The 16,777-nt window shown below is 33.9% G+C and overlaps 1 protein-coding gene across 3 annotated transcripts in view; it reads left to right on the top strand.

Annotated features, from left to right (window-relative positions):
• LOC124362626 (tudor domain-containing protein 7) overlaps nt 1-16,777 on the top strand; it is a 113,045-nt gene that overhangs the window by 72,106 nt on the left and 24,162 nt on the right. For 2 of the 3 annotated variants that reach the window (XM_046817289.1, XM_046817287.1), the window contains 2 exons: nt 3,552-3,737; nt 7,401-7,580. In XM_046817289.1, the coding sequence (XP_046673245.1) occupies nt 3,552-3,737; nt 7,401-7,580 (366 nt within the window). The remainder of the gene's footprint in view (nt 1-3,551; nt 3,738-7,400; nt 7,581-16,777) is intronic. The other variant, XM_046817288.1, reaches the window with a different exon arrangement.

Here is a 16,777-nt window from a genome sequence, read left to right as displayed (position 1 = left end):
GGTACATTTTTGTCACTTAAAAACTGAAAAAAATTGTAAACCCCACCAAGCCTTTTTCTTGTCGGCAGTTCCCATTCTTGACTTTGGTATTACTGCCTTTTTCTCTCTTCTAAATTGCACTAAAAGACTTTCAATTTTTTTCTTAACTTCTTCGGTATTGTTTACACCTAACTCTTTAGCTATACTAGTGTAGGAATCTTTCCTCTTGTATTTGTTTTTATAGTTAGGTTCGTTAGTGTCCCAAAGTAACCTGTGCGATTCGTACAGTTGTTTTAACGAAATTACATTATCTTGTGTCCAAAAGTCCTTATTCATTGTTCTTCACTTACCAATCGAATATGAAACACAAAGAGCAGCAACTCACTAACAGAAAACACCACAATAGACCTGTTTCTGACTAGGAACTTGCATAGACTGACGACACACAGTTTGCCAGTTGTCGCTCTGAGAGTAAACATCGAGTCCAAACAAAGATGGCGGCACTGTTCTCCCCTACATGGAAATATTTTGTTTCTTGACGCGTCCACACTGGCCACGGGCAAACATTGTTTGTCAAACATAATAAAATTTTCCCAAACTGTTTGAACAAACACGTTTGTCAATATTTGTTCAGTGTGGACCCGGCTTAATTGTATCATTTAATTTCATGATGATAAGTAATTTTATGTTTAGAATGAACTCTTATGAATAAAATATTGAATCTAGAAATATTCAACAGTTCTTTACTTTTTTGTATATGTATTATATTTTACATATATATTTTATTCTTTAAATTCCTGAAGTAATTATAGTACAGTAGAGTCCCGTTAATCCGACCTAATTTGGGACCGAGCCCTGTTCGGATTATGTGATTGTTCGGATTAGCCGGAATTACAGAAAAATAACGGTTTTTAAAACTTGAGAATGGGTCTATTTTGTTATAGAATTATCAACATTGTTTATTAAAACATGTTTTATGACTGTTGCATTGTATTTCTTGACAAATAAACGTGTTGCGAATACTAAGCACATTTACCGTATTTAGCGTGAGAGTTCTATTGTTAAGCAATGTGAGCGTACTGCATTATTGTACGGGTCAGACTGTACTCCCCCTCCCACGGAGCGGCGTGCCAAAAATACACACACTGACTCATAGAATAGCCGCACATTGCGCTGTAGTCTGCATTGTGTCGTCTGTCATCTCAGTGCAAACATCGATTCCACTGTTGTGATTATTTGCGTAGTAAAAGTGTGAGAGCTGATTTTTATGGCGAGTAAGCGAAAGCATACTACCGTCACTCTTAAAGACAAGCTAGACGCCCTACAGCGTTTAGATAAGGGTGAAAGTGTGACTAAATTGGCAACAGAGTTTAATGTTGGCAAATCTACAATTTGTGATTGGAGGAAAAATCGTGCAAAGCTTGAGCAATATTGTGCTACTTTCTTCTGGCCAGACTCTTGAAAACAGACAAACAGTGAAGCAATCTCAGTATGATAAAGTAGATGAAGCGCTTTTTGTTTGGTTTTCCCAGGAAAGGGAGAGAGGAACTTCTTTAAGTGGGCCTATTGTTCAAGAAAAGGCAATTCAATTGAATGAATTAATGAACAGCGGTGAATGTTTTCATGCTAGTACTGGGTGGCTAGACCGATGGAAGAAGCGCCATGGAAATACGGCAGTTGTGACAATTACAGGAGAACAACTTTCATCTGACCACGATGCAGCAAGGGGGAATACGTGAGTAAATTTGAAACTTTGATATTGGATGGAAATTATTCTCCACAGCAAATTTTATAATGCTGATGAAACCGGCCTCAACTTTAGAGCACTGCCTACAAAGAGTTTGGCGTCTAAAGAAGAAATCCATGCTCCTGGTTTTAAAATGAGCAAAAGATCGAGTAACAATAATGGCATGTTCTAATGCTGCTGGTAAATCACAAGCTTCCACTAATGTTGATTAGGGAAATCTGCTAGACCTAGAGCTTTCAAAAATGTCAATATGAACTCATTGCCAGTTTATTTACAAGAACCAGAAAAAAGCGTGGATGAACGGACAGTTGTTTAAACAATGGTTTCATGACGAGTTTGTACCCCCGTGTCCAACAATTCAGTAATGACAATGATTTACCCCCACGTTGCTATTCTCTTCATTGACAATGCGCCATCGCACCCAAATACCGAACGAAGAACTTTCTAGTGGTGAAATTAAAGTATCATTTTTACCTCCAAATGTTACAGCCTTATTGCAGCCAATGGACCAAGGTGTGTTGCAATCACTTAAACTTAAATATACCGCAAGCAGTTTTTGCGAAACCTGATTGTAGATGAATCAGTCTCTTTGGTTCAAAAAATAAAACAAACTAACATCAAGGATGTTGTGTATTGGATTGCTGATTCTTGGGAGAACATTACAGACCAAACTTTGAGGAAGTCTTGGACAAAAGTATGGCCTACCCTTGCGTTCCAAGACAACCAAGCAGACAACGATAGAGAAAATGTGTTCCGGCTAGTTCAAGCAATTCCTGGTTGCGAGAAAGCAGATGAAACAGACGTCAATGAATGGATGGTAGCAGATGGTGCGTGCTCCGAATTCCTAACTGATCACGACATAGTTGCGGCAGTCACTCAAGAATCAATCGAGTGTGAGGAGGAAGGAAGTGACGATGAGAACCTGGGTGATAAAGAAGAGTTGGTGCCACACGCAGACGGTGCAGCAGCGTTTAACCTTGCACTACGATACTTAGAGCAACAGGCTACTGCTACACCTCCTGCCGATATCATGTTTATGACACGATGGCGAAACTACGCGTCATCCAATAGACTCTCTTCAATGCGACAGAAGACAATTACTGAATTTATGTCTTTTAACAATTAATATTGTACTCAATAATATTATCAGTACTGTACGTCCAATTTTGATTTCACTTAATACAGTAATTTAACTCATCACTTAACCTATAAGTTTCAATTTGGTACTGTATTTAACTTCATTATTTTTGTACTGTACCGTACACAATTTGTCTTAATAAAATACTGTATGTCTATTTAATTAAAGTTTTCTTTGTTTATGTACGAAATGATGCACCCATTTTTCATTTTTTAAGTAATTAGTTCCTATAACTGTTCATTATCGTTATAAATAATTCCTGCTGGACCTGTTCGGATTAACCGACGTTCGGATTACACGTGTTCGGATTAGCGGGACTCCACTGTACTTCAATACAATTGTTCTGTGGTACAAGGATGTACACTTATACATATCACAGAAGACAAAACTAGAAGCAAGTTAAAAAAATGTTACTAAATAATAAACCAAAAGATTTGTATTCCCATATTTGAAGGGTAACTCTGGAAAATTTTAATGAAATAAGAAATGTCTGTAACTATTTTGAGGTATTTCGTTATTTAAAACCTTACTTTTATCATTACTAAATTTGTTTTATGTTCAAAATGTACCAAAAGTCACATAATTATATTTTAGGATTTTACACACACACAACCAGTATTTTAACAAAGTATATACATTTGTAGCATTGTAGTTTTTTTAATCGATTCATGGATATTTTTGTTACAGATAACCAGATCGAACCAGGAGCTTAAGCAATGTGCAAGCTATCCGTTTGAAGATATCAATGAGAATGTAGCCAAAGGCTACGCTGCTAAAAAAGCTCTTGAGGAATTTCAAGAGGAAGAAAAGGTGAAGTTAGATAGAAAGACCATTAGTACAGACAAAAATGTTATATTCGATCGGGTTAGTGAAGTAAGTATAAATTTTAAATTATTTACTTACTTCACTTCATCAGTTAATTTTCAACGTTTTTTTTATGTTTTTTACATTCACAGAGCTGAGATGTACAAATACTCTGTTTCAAAAGTCTAAATCAATACCACGTTAACTTTGTAAACTATAAAGTTTATGGTTAATAAATTTACTTTACTTCTACAAACAATACTCTCTTCAAAACAAATACGTTTATTTTGCAAGTGGTGTTTTAACCCATTCAGACCCTGACTACTTTTGTATGTTGGTGCTAGAAGCAAGATACATGTGTAATTTGTGTCCAGTTTTAATGCCGATATTACAGCCATAATTTTGTTGGAACCTGAAAAAATGTATTTGCATGTGTTCACTCGATATTAGGAGTCATACATAGTTCAGGAGCTGAAAACCTACATGCATTAGTATTACTTATTTTAATCCGTAGTACACTAATTAATAAATTTTAAAAACCTACTAGTGTGCCTCAATTTAATTAATTTATGTTTCTAAAATTATTTCTTAGTTTATTACTTATTATTGAAGTATTGGTAGAATACTATATAAAAACACATTTTTTGTTTAAAAGAAGGTTAGTAAAACAAACAATGTGAGCTAAACTGTCTTTCACAAGTGAGTTTACTCACTTTGAGTATATAGACTCTCGGGCTGAGTGCGTGCGTAAGTGGTCAAAGCCAACAAAAACTATTATTGTGACTGACAACAAATCTTTTGATGCGTCACACTTCGTCAATATCGCAATGGAAGACCAAACAAGTCTGTATTCCGACAGAATTTCAGACAACTAATATGAATATTATGCTTTGTTACGAGATACTGCAAGTTATCCTACTTAGCACGTTATGGGTGGCGATATATACAGCTTATTACCGTGTACAAAGGATTAATTATTGCTGTTAAGTAACTGAAAATTACTCCTTTCTCTGTGGGCTAAAGACCAATAATTAATTGTGTTAAGAAGTTCATAAATAGTGGTGCTATATGGTGGACCATTATTTTTGTATGAAAAAAATTGCATGTACAAAAATGCAGTATTTGAACATCTCATTGTGTCATCCGTCTCATTTCTTTATGCTTTATATATAATTTTACTTTCTTGGTTTGTACTTATAATGTCTAATTATCATTTTATTGGGTTTGGTGAATGGCTTCTAACAATCAAGTAATGCTTTTTTATTCGTGCAATGTTCTATTTTTGAGTGTGCTTATTTGTTTGGATATTTTTGCTTTATATAATTATGTTTTAAAATATGTTAATCATTAATATCTGTTCATTGTTTTTAAAGAATATGCATTTATTTTAAATAACATGAACTAAAAACACTTTTGCAGTTGTACTAATCTAACATTCATTCATTTCACGCACACCTAAATAATTACATACACATAATGCACTCTCAAACTCATACTTATTTCATTGTCAGTTTCAGTTAATGAAGCTGCTGGTCATAACAACAAAACATAAACTCATTCATGCACAGAGTGAAAAACTCCAAATTCTAAAATCTGTTTTAATGGAGATTTAAAATCATTTGGTTCTTTGGTATTGTATATGAGCCCACTGATTGATCTTTTGTGTTCAGTTTTTAACTAATGTGACGGTCCCCTCAGCTCGGGAGTCCCTTATGGGCGGCTTTGGCTGTTATCTTTGTGAGATCAATGAATTATCATAACGTCAGGTCCTTCTTGCGGTGGGTCTCACTGTGTGGTCCTCACAATTTTCCAGTTAAGCTCGGCTAGCCATTACAAATAGCCCGTTTATTACACAGTTACAAAATTCAATCATTATCCAGGTGTAGCTGGAAAGTGCTGTAATCTCAAGGTCAAATAAGGAACTACATTAATATTTCATTGTTTGCAGAACATAACTTATCACAAATATTTGTTAGTTTTATATAGCATTTCAATAAAATTATAGTACACACTGTAGTAGTGACACTGTCACTAATTTTATTGAAATGCTAGATCATTTGGACATAAAAATTTGAAAATAAGATACTAGAGACCAATTAATATTTTAGAAACCTACTTGAGAGACTAATTGTATTTTTATTTAATTATAAATCTACTTTTAAATAGGTAAAACTATAATTTTGACAAAATTTGATGCAATATTACTGTTCCACAATTTGTGATGAGCATTCAGTACAGAGTTTGATGTTTAATTGCCTGTGGTTTACTGACAAGATGTCAAGGTTACACAATCGGCCCATACACAGACGATATAGTTGATTGCATCTATATGCCAGCTCGTGCTCCAGCCCATTTCCTTATTTAATAGAAGAAAGGTTAGATACTTTTTCTGCTTTTTATTGTCATCTCAAATCATGCTATGCGGTGACAAAACATATTTCCAACTTAAATTTGGTGTCATAATACAAAACACTAAATATGTTACTAAAATACCAAATACTCCTATCGTTATATGATTAAAAATCCTGAATTTATATTTTGTGGAATTATTAAAATACTGAGAGCATGTAGAAACTTGAATTTTTCATTATTAGTTTAGAAAAAAAATTATGGTTGCCTGTAAAGTCGGTTTTACGGGCGAAGATTTTACGCGACAACGTCTTTTTCTCGGTAGAATATTTATTGATATGAATATTATTAAATTGCACAATAGGAACAAGGAATTGAATGAAAATAAGAATTGCACAAATTTTAACTATAGAAATATATTTTGTTTACTAAAACATTGTACATAATTTGAAATTAATTAAAATTTGTTATTGTAAATGGTAAAGTTGAATAAAACATTTACTAAAATTGGAATTTGAAATTCTTGCTAAACACAGTTAAATTCTAACTCCACGCGTGGTGATTGGTCGGTTTAGTTCGTTTGTTTGGTCGCACTGTTATGACAGGTTAGAGGTTATAATTTGTTATTTTAAATGTTTGACTAGCAATACGCGCTGTTTCTTCTCAATCGACTGAATTACGATTTATTGCAGAGTGATTTAAACTAATAATTTACTTAACACTATCAACATTTGTCAATAGTATAACATAACCTATAAACTCAGTTTCTCAACTTTTGTGTCAATCTAACAATTAATCAATCAATCATAGTTTACGATAATGAAATATCACTGTACAATTATTTACCTTTATTGTTGTAGTTGTTGTAAATGACGAATCTAAGCACTCCACATTTTCACGAATAAACATAGTTATCTGCTTTATCCCGTGCGGCGGACCCACAGTTATCTGCTTTATCCCGTGCAGATCCCGTGCGGCGGCGGACCCACTGGACGGGCATCGTAACGTTACCGGGCGTTACACTTTTTCATGAGTGACTCCGAGCCGCAACCTAATTTAAGACGTTGTCACGTCAAAAATAAAGAATACATACCTTGTTTTTTATTGCAGGCTAAGAATTTTTGTAAGTCCTTAATGTAGGTTTTTAACTCCTAAAATAAACATTCAATCTAATAAAACAAGAATTGTATTAGTTTTATAAATAATTATTTTTAAATTTACTTTAGAACATATTTTAATTGGAATTACTCTTGTTTACTTTAGCCTTCAAGTTCATGACAACATTATGCTAATAATAATAAATTACTATAATTGTCATTGACTATACCTTGTTCGGTTTTTTATTGTGCACTGAACAATGACTTATTCCCATTGTTGTAACAGCTTGTTGCTGGCTTGGATGCTGGTATGTTTGCCAAAACTGTGGAAGGCAAATACTATGACACATTCTCAGAAAGTTTGCCAGATAATTGGATACAGACACTTACTACTTGCCCGACTCTCTCTGTGGAGTCCTCTCTAAGTGATATAATTATTGTATCAAAAGACTTCAAATTGGATCCTGTAAGTTTCTTTATTTACTTATATTTTGTTAATTCTTTTAGTTAATTGCTGAACATTGAAAAATGACTTGGTATTGCCTGTGTTTTATGTCAAGTATATTTAAGTGACATTTTATAATTCTTTGTGAAAGCTTTACATTATTGTAATCCTTTGTGCTGCTTGTGTTATTTTTATGTAAAGTTTTGTTTGCTATTGTTTGGCAATACTGGTTAAACCTGTTTTTATTTGTTTGTAGTAATAATAAGCCCTGTTTTATTACACAAATTATATACATGTATTTATACAATGAACGGTGGAAGAAGAACTTTATTCAGAAGGTTCTGCTGACATATTTGATGATGACTCTGACAATGATTCAAAATACAATCATAATGATGATGAATGGACTTCAAATAGGTCTTTCATGCCAAGTAGGCCTATGTTCGATTCATTGTCATGTGGAACTTTCATGAGACAGGCCTAGATCTCGGACCAACTAAGAGAGGTAAAAAACAGGATATCTCGACTAGGACTAGGCCTATAAACAGGCCAGTACTCAGTGATTCCTCTGATGAGGATCTTATTTATAAATCCAATGACTATTTTTTTAATGTTTCAGTTGTAACATTTTGTTACAACTGTATGTAACCAAAACTAATAGGTATAGTACACAAACCCTTAAAGAGAGAGAGAATAACTTTATTCAAAAATCATTAAGATTTGTAAGGTGTCAAAAAATTACATTACATCATATTTTTACACGAACAAAAGTTAGCCTACATTAAATATAGATGTCAAAGTTTCTCCAGGGTAAGAACTCATTGACTGTGTAGAATGGTCATTGACTATTCAAATGGAGTCTGAGATTATGGTTCTTTAGACTCTTCTATTCATCTGGGAGAAGGTTGTAAAGCGTAGCTCCAGTGTATGCTGGTTTCTTTGCATACCAGATTTGGTTCTTGGCAAATCTGGTATTGTGTTGATAAATAGCAGCAAGTCTTTGAAGTCCATTTGTACAAGCAGATGAAATCACTGCCACGACCAAGTGAGAAACCACTGTCAAAATTTCCATATCTTGAAAACTTTTCCTGCAACTATCACGTATTCCCAATGTTCTTATTACCTTTTTTTGGAAAAGCAGAACTCTTTCTAGTTTGCACAGGATGAGCCCCACCTCCTCCCTTATAAGGTGATCACATAGGTCATATGGCTCTCAAAAAGGGTGTGGTAAGCATCTCTTGCAGCCCCTGCTGTACCAGTAGCAACAGTTCTCCTTATAGCATACAATGAACTGCTGAGTTGTTTTACAGAGAATGTCAACTTGGTTCTTCCAAGAGAGGTCAACATCCATAATAACTCCCAGATGTTTGGTGTTGTCAGTGATTTCAAGATTAGATATAGCAGCTACTTTATTTTTATTTGCTCCAAATAACAGCTGCTTCGTCTTTTCTTCGTTAAGGACCTCGCCATTGTTGTTGCAATAGTCATTCACTACTATGAAAGAGTTGATCTCAAGATTGTTCACAGATTTGTGTGAAGATAAGATGACATTATCATCAGCATATATGAAGCATTTGCCATATGGGTTGATGTAGGATGATAAATCGTTAATAAACAATATGAATAAAACTGGCCCCAACACTGACCCCTGAGGTTGCAGGTCTAACACTCAAGAGAAGGTTGCGGGAGTAGATCTTCATCTTTGATTGAGTAGGTTAGTTCCACGATCTGAAATCTGCCTTCCAGGTAACTGGAAAATCATCCATGTGCTGTTCCATTATTTCTTAGATAACTCAGCTTTGACATAATTAGATCATGGCTCAGGCAATTAAAAGCTTTGCTGAGATCTAAGAATATTCTTGTGACGCTTTGGCCATCTTCAATGCTGTTGATTATTTCTTCAACCAGATCTTCCAAACCTGTCACTGTCGATTTGCCCCTCACAAACCCATGCTGACTCTCAGTATGCAGACCATTGATATCAAGATGTCGAAAGAGCCTTGATAAAACAATTCTTTCAATAATCTTTGAGAAAGTTGAAATCAAATATATTGGCCTATAATTTCCTGTTTCACCCTTATTTCCTTTTTTGTGTTGGGGAATGACTAGCCATTTGCAGACTGGAGGGAAAAGATCCCTGAAGAAGTGATGAATTGGCTACATATTCAAACAGTAAAAAAATCCTCTTTGCAAAATTTAACAATCTTGAAAGTAATCTCGTCTAGTCCCACAGATGGCTTTGGCTTTAAAGAGTCGATTATCTTATTTAGCTCAAGCTCATTAGTTCGTAAGAGCTCATTTAGACTTATATGACCAAAATAATTTTGGGAGGCAGAAGGTACAGATATAGGTCGATTTGAAACATAGCCAGCAGACTTCAAGGTATTATCAGCGATATTGATAAAGTAATGATTAAAGTGGCGTGCCATTATCTTGGAATCTATGAGCTTTCTCCATTTATAATCAAGGACTTTATCTCAGAATGTTAATCTGTACACTTATTCTTTCATATGATAGACAATAGTAAATATCCAAAAAGCAATGAACCCGGATATGATGCTACTCAACAATTTCAACCCCTCTAAGATCACTGTTGTTGCATGTTTTAGTATTTCTTTACCAGTTGATAGATGAAAGTCTGATTGGAACAGAGAATCAGACCAATGCAGTATGTATATGCATAATAAGCACCACCACTGGAAGTGGTGTTACTTTTGGTTTTATGCTGTACTTTAAGTAATTCGTGCGTAAGTTTCTTTTGTTATAAAAGGAGTTTGGTCACAAGAATATAAATATGAAATTTAAAACAAAAGGCTTGCGTGTTATATCCAAGCTTTTATCACCTTGTAGTTACTTTAATGGAGGCTATCAAATTTTTACAGACAATGTTTCTACCAGCAATCCTCTTGCTCAAATACTTTAAACAAAACAAATTCAAGACAAGAACAGGAAAAGTGTGCCTAATGAAACAAAATCTCAATTAGTACCTGGACAAACAGTTTACTGTAAAAAGGAAAGTATTGTTATATTAGCCTACCGTCAAAATAAAAACAAAAAGTAACCAGTTCTCCTAATTTCTTCAAAACCAGGCATAAGTAATATAGAAATAACCAAAAGACGACAAGGGAGGGAAACAACAGAAATTAAACCTGCAATAATACGGAATTACAATAAATATGTGGGAGGAATTGATCACATTGAAATGATGCTCGACAGTTACTAAATTGAGCGAAGGACCATCAAGTATTGGAAGAAAGTCATGTTCAACCTTTTTGCTAGGATGGTTTTGAATGCCTGCATACTGTACAAATAAAATTCTGTAAACAACAACATCAAGCCACTATCAAGACACCAATTTATTGTCAGTATTATTGATGCCATTTGTGATGGATGGTTGTCATTCAGGCAAAAAGATACTCCCAGCGGTGAGGATGGCCATGGAGGATGACTTGGTCTTGAAAGATTGCGTGAAAATTAGGTAAAGACCTGTTGGGTACGCACAACAAAGGGCAAGGACTACAATAAATCAAGATTTGTGTGCAACCAATGTAAAGAAGGATGCCATTCGGTTCGATTTGTCGAACATGCATAAATAAATTTAAACGTAAATAATTATTTGAACATTTTATATTGATCTGTAATTTAAAAAATGAATAATGACAACTTCATAATATAATGTACGTATTTAAAATGTGTCAGTATGTTTAGTTTATAAGTAGCATGATGCTTGTTTATAGTTGTCTACATTTCATAAATAAGCAGGTATTTTCGTTTTGCAAAACTGTTTACCATTACTATCCAAATAAAATAATGTTTTGTGGTCTTACTCATAATGTAGTGGGGAAGAAAATAAGTGTTCCACAGTTAGTATATTTCTTTATTTTTGTTTTTTTCAAAAAATTGTAAATTTGATTAAATATTTTTCTGTAAATTATTGTTATGGATATTTTAGTAAGGTCTAATTTTATTTTGGTACAATACTTATAGTTTTAATTCCAAAAACAACATTACCAATAACACAAAAATATGTTACATAGAATTCAATATATGATATTTTCCTCAAATACAAGTAAGTGTCCTTTATTGAGTACTGTGCAGTTTTTGTACACAGTACTTGAAAAACAAAATGCTGTTAGTGCACAAATTTGTTGACTATGTTTTTCAAATGGTTAAATTTGTACAAATATAAAATATATTTATTTATCTTACATTATTTAACAAGTTGTATTACAGTTAAAACTATTTACTTGCAGATGTTTGAGCAGGAACATAAAACATTGACAGAACTCATTAAACATTCCTTTTAACTATTAAAATACAGGGTGAGGCAGACCACCCTTACAGTACGTATAGCAGCCAAACCAAACAAGGTAGATTATTTGTAACAACTTAAACCCCCCTATTTCCACCCCAAAGAATTCGAAGAAATTATTTTGAAATGCCTAAAACTCCCCCAAAAGGGTAGTTTTTTTGGGGGGTAGGGGTGGTTTTTTGGAAAATTTTCAAATGTAAAGGTATGTTGAGTTATACCTCATTTTAAAGGTATTTCTTCACTGATTATTTTGATGCAAAAATTTTGAACCTATCTTGCCGCTTATGTACAGGGTACACCAAAACGTTAAAAAATCAGGGATTTGTGGGTAAATTTATTGCAACTACCTGCACAAATGTAGAGAGACGATATTTTTATTGAAAAATAATGATGAGATGGCTTTATCGAAAAATATCATCAAATGCCCCTAACCCTACCCCAAAAATTTACACATTTAAAAAAATACATAGAATTTTGAAATACTTAACCGCCCCAATCTAAAAAAAAATCAAATAGCAACCTAGGTGGTGTTGTACATAATTAGAAAGGTCTTTAAAAAATGAACAGTTTGTACATTTAAAGTTTGTCTCTATCTTAGGGTGACCAAACGTCCGGAAAAACCGGGATTGTCCCGGTTTTTAATCATGTTATGCGATGTCCCGAAAAATGTTATCGGGACGCCCAAAAGTCCCGGAATAAATATTCTTTTCTGCAAGGCCGATCATTACCCTCCACATCAAGCTGTGTTGAGTAATGTATAATGTAATATTTAAACTTGTGAACTATACTATTTAGCTATTTTTACCATTACATACCTACCATGATATATATAGTCAATGTTATGTAATAATCATGATGTTGTCAATTATTGTAATATCTATTATATACTATCATTTGATAACAAGTTAAATTTTGAACACTGCTATATGAACATAGAGTCTTGGAAGTTCATGAAACATTGTTTTGTGTGAATCTAATTAATTAATTGTAATTAAAGACATAAAACTATGAATCAAGTAGTTCTTATTAAGAATAATCCTTATCCAGGAAACAACTTACCAGTTGGCTAGTATGCGGCCTGGTGATGATGGGGAGGGAGGAAATGGTACATAATTCGAAGCCAAGGCGGTTACCCGGGAGGGGGGTTCAGAAGGGTTTAAAAGTCTTTCCCTACTTAAAATTAAAAGGTTATAGCTTTCAACGTTCAAGTTCTTTGGTCAAGTGGGTCAGATGTGATATGTTAATACAAAAACATTTAAATGACTTAAAAATCCTTTTACTTTTTTGTCAAAATTCTGGAGTCAACCCATTAGTTTTTTGATGCTAAACTCCGGTTGAATCAGAGTTAAAATCGGCCTAAAAATGCGTTCATTTTACACTTAAATTTTGAAAATTTCCGGACTTGATGGGGGTACTCCGTACCCCCCAGACCCCCTGGTGCTCAACCCCCCACTGGAGCTGTCCCGGTTTCTTCTGTGAATGATTTGGTCACCCTACTCTATCTCCAATGGTTTCAAAAACTGTAGTACAAAAATAGATCTTTTAATAATTTTTACTAAGTTAGTTTGTATTAATATCAAAATGTAATGAAACAAATGGAAAAACAAGTTGGACTTTTAAGTTTAATTTGTTTTTAAATAATGTAGTAAAAAACACATCAGGATTTCTATCAGTATAACATGTTTCAAAAAGCAATCTAACCGTGGTGTTCATGTTTTCACAATCCCAAATACACGAGTTACCCCTGGAAGAACTTTGGAACCAATTCCTTAGTCTCTTATCTAATCTCTGTTATTATCGTCTCCCTATTCAGTTGTTCTTATGACCATGTGGTATGAGGTAGATATTAATTTAAATTTTTTTTAAGTACATAGTGTAAGTTTTGTTTGTTCTAAAATGCCGTTCTCAAATGAGGAGGCATTCCAGATGCTTATGGTGTTAGGGGAATGTTTCCAAAAATTTACTCAGCTGCCGCTCTTCTTTATGCCCAACGTTACCCAGACCGCGAACATCACTCCAGGAACGTTTTTTCAAAGACTTGCTAGTCGAGTTCGTGAAACAGGTCATGTTCAACCTGACCACAACAAAGGAAAGGAACTCGCTAGACCCGTTAGAAGTGGATAGGTCACCCGAAGTTTTGGCAGCCTTTGAACTGAATCCGCATGATTCTACACGAAGAGTAGCTCTTGATTCTGGTATGAGTCAAAGATCTGTTTTTAAGAATCGTTCATGATCATAAAATGCACCCATATAAGATGTCATTACATCAAGAACTCCATGGAGATGATTACCTTCATAGAATGAAACTTTTGTTTGTGGGCTCGAGAAAAACTACAACAAAATCAAAACTTTCACCGTAACATTCTGTGGTGTGATGAGGCCACGTTTAGGAGTAATGGAGAAGTGAACCATCACAATATGAGATACTGGGCGTTTGAAAAACCCACACTGGATGCGAGAAGTGGACAACCAAAGGTAACTGGACACTAAATACCTGGTTCGGTATTATCGGTGACAAAATTTGTAGGTCCATTCTTCTTTGAACGATCGCCTAGACCGAGTAGTTTATATCAACTTTCTCATTGGTCACTTGCCTAATTTATTGATCGAAAATCCCTGAGGAAATCTTACAACGTATGTGGTTTATGCACAATGCGGCACCAGCACACTACGCCGAAGATTTTCGATTAATTCGAAACGAGCAATACCCAATAGATGGATTGGAAGAGGCGGCCCTGTGAACTACCCAGCGAGATCTCCTGATTTAACGTGTATGGACTTTTTACTTGTGGGGTAGACTAAAAGAACTAGTGTATAAATCAAGACCAACAACTAGAGAAGACATGATGCAGCGGATAAGGGAGGCTATATACACAATCAGTAGAGAAGAGATAATTAGAGCTGTAGATAGCTTCACCTCAAGGATTGAACTCTGTCTGGAAAACAATGGGTTGCAGTTTGAGCACCGGTTTTAAACTCCTCACTTAACTGACCTCAGTCAGTTACTAGGTTTTTGTTGGTTTTAGTTTGATAATTGATAATTATCATATTGATAATTTACCATGATGCTGCTGTAACATGGTAGATTTATTATCAAAGCCAGTTTTGAAGTGTTTACTTTTTTTAATAATTACAGGATATTCCTTCCTTCCATGGCACTCACATCAATGATTAAATAACAACAGGTTTTCTCCTATACATTTTTGTGTAATTTAAGTGTAAAACTTTTTATAATTGAAAATGTACTAATTTAATAACTTGGTAATTTTCCTGTTTCATGAGAGAACTCAGCACTTTATCGTAAATACATTGTAGTTTACAGTAATCCAATACCTTTTTATATTAAAAAAAAAAACTCTTTTAAAAATTGGATACAGTATTTTTTTCAATCATAAACGAAAGAGACGAGTTTACTGTTGGAACTTTTTTTACTTGCACATTGCACTGACATTTATAATAAATACATTGAGTAAAATTATTAAGAAATATATTTTTGTACTACAGTTTTTGAAACCATTGGAGATAGAGACAAATTTTAAATGTACAAAATGTTTATTTTTTAAAGACCTTTCTAATATTATGTACAACACAACCTAGGTTGCTATTTGATTTTTTTTAGATTGGGGCGGTTAAGTAATTTAAAAATTCTATGTATTTTTAAAATGTGTACATTTTGGGGTAGGGTTGGCATTTGATGATATTTTTTGATAATCCATCTCATCATTATTTTTCAATAAAAATATCGTCTCTCTACATTTGTGCAGGTAGTTGCAATAAATTTACCCACAAACCCCTGATTTTTTAACGTTTTGGTGTACCCTGTGCATAAGCGGCAAGATATGTTCAAAATTTTTGCATCAAAATAATTAGTTAAGAAATTACCTTTAAAATGAGGTATAACTCAACATACCTTTACATTTGAAAAGTTTCCAAAAACCACCCCTACCCCCAAAAACTACCCTTTTGGGGAGTTTTAGGCATTTCAAAATAATTTCTTCGAATTCTTTGGGGTGGAAATAGGGTGGTTTAAGTTGTTACGAATAATCTACCTCGTTTGGTTTGGCCGCTATACGTACTGTACGGGTGGTCTGCCTCACCCTGTATAAAGTTACTGCTCACAATTGTATGACAGTGTTGTGGAACCCATCCACATGGTTTCATCAGAACCACAAATCAAAGCCTTAAAAACAAGGTCAATCACTAAAGTTTAGTTACTACTAAAGCCCAATCTGATACAGGGTATTCTTTGACGTGTCATGAATAGTAATAAGCCTACTAGAATGAAACTGTGAGCAAAGTGAACAACTGTATATAGCCTTTCCTTAACTGTATTGTTCTCATAATTGTTCATCTCTTGACAATTGCTGGTCTATTTTTATTATAATTGAATAAGGTAAAGGTTTCTGTTATGATTGTATTTCAGAAAACGCATTGTGCATTTGAAAAACAATTATTAATGATCTTACATAAATTGTTGTTTTGTATATACATGGAGTAAATTGGAGAGTCAAACAATAAGTTGGATAACCTGTCTATAGTCTGAAAACTAAATAGTGAGCTGGGTCAGTTTTGGTTTGTTGGACTAAATAGGCTCATGTTTGTCAAACTAGATGTCTTACTAAAATATACCTAATCAGTGTTTTTTAAACGTTGGTAGTATGATTTTAATTAAAATTGACTGAGAAACACTCAAAACCTTTTTTTGTGTATTCCAGTCTCTATTATTTCCTCCATTATTAATGGGTAACCCCAATAGATTTGAAATGAATAATTTTTAAAAAAACAATCTGATTTTCAAGATTTTACTTTGTAAAATAGAACTTAAATATTGTACAATAATTAAAGCCCTCAATAATTTATAGTACAGTTTATATAACCATAATAAACTATGTACCCTTGTATATAT

This window comes from Homalodisca vitripennis, chromosome 5 (assembly GCF_021130785.1).
Source record: "Homalodisca vitripennis isolate AUS2020 chromosome 5, UT_GWSS_2.1, whole genome shotgun sequence".
Lineage (NCBI taxonomy): Eukaryota > Metazoa > Arthropoda > Insecta > Hemiptera > Cicadellidae > Homalodisca > Homalodisca vitripennis.
The sequence above is the reverse complement of the archived record's forward strand: the minus strand, read 5'-3'. Positions and strand labels throughout refer to the sequence as shown.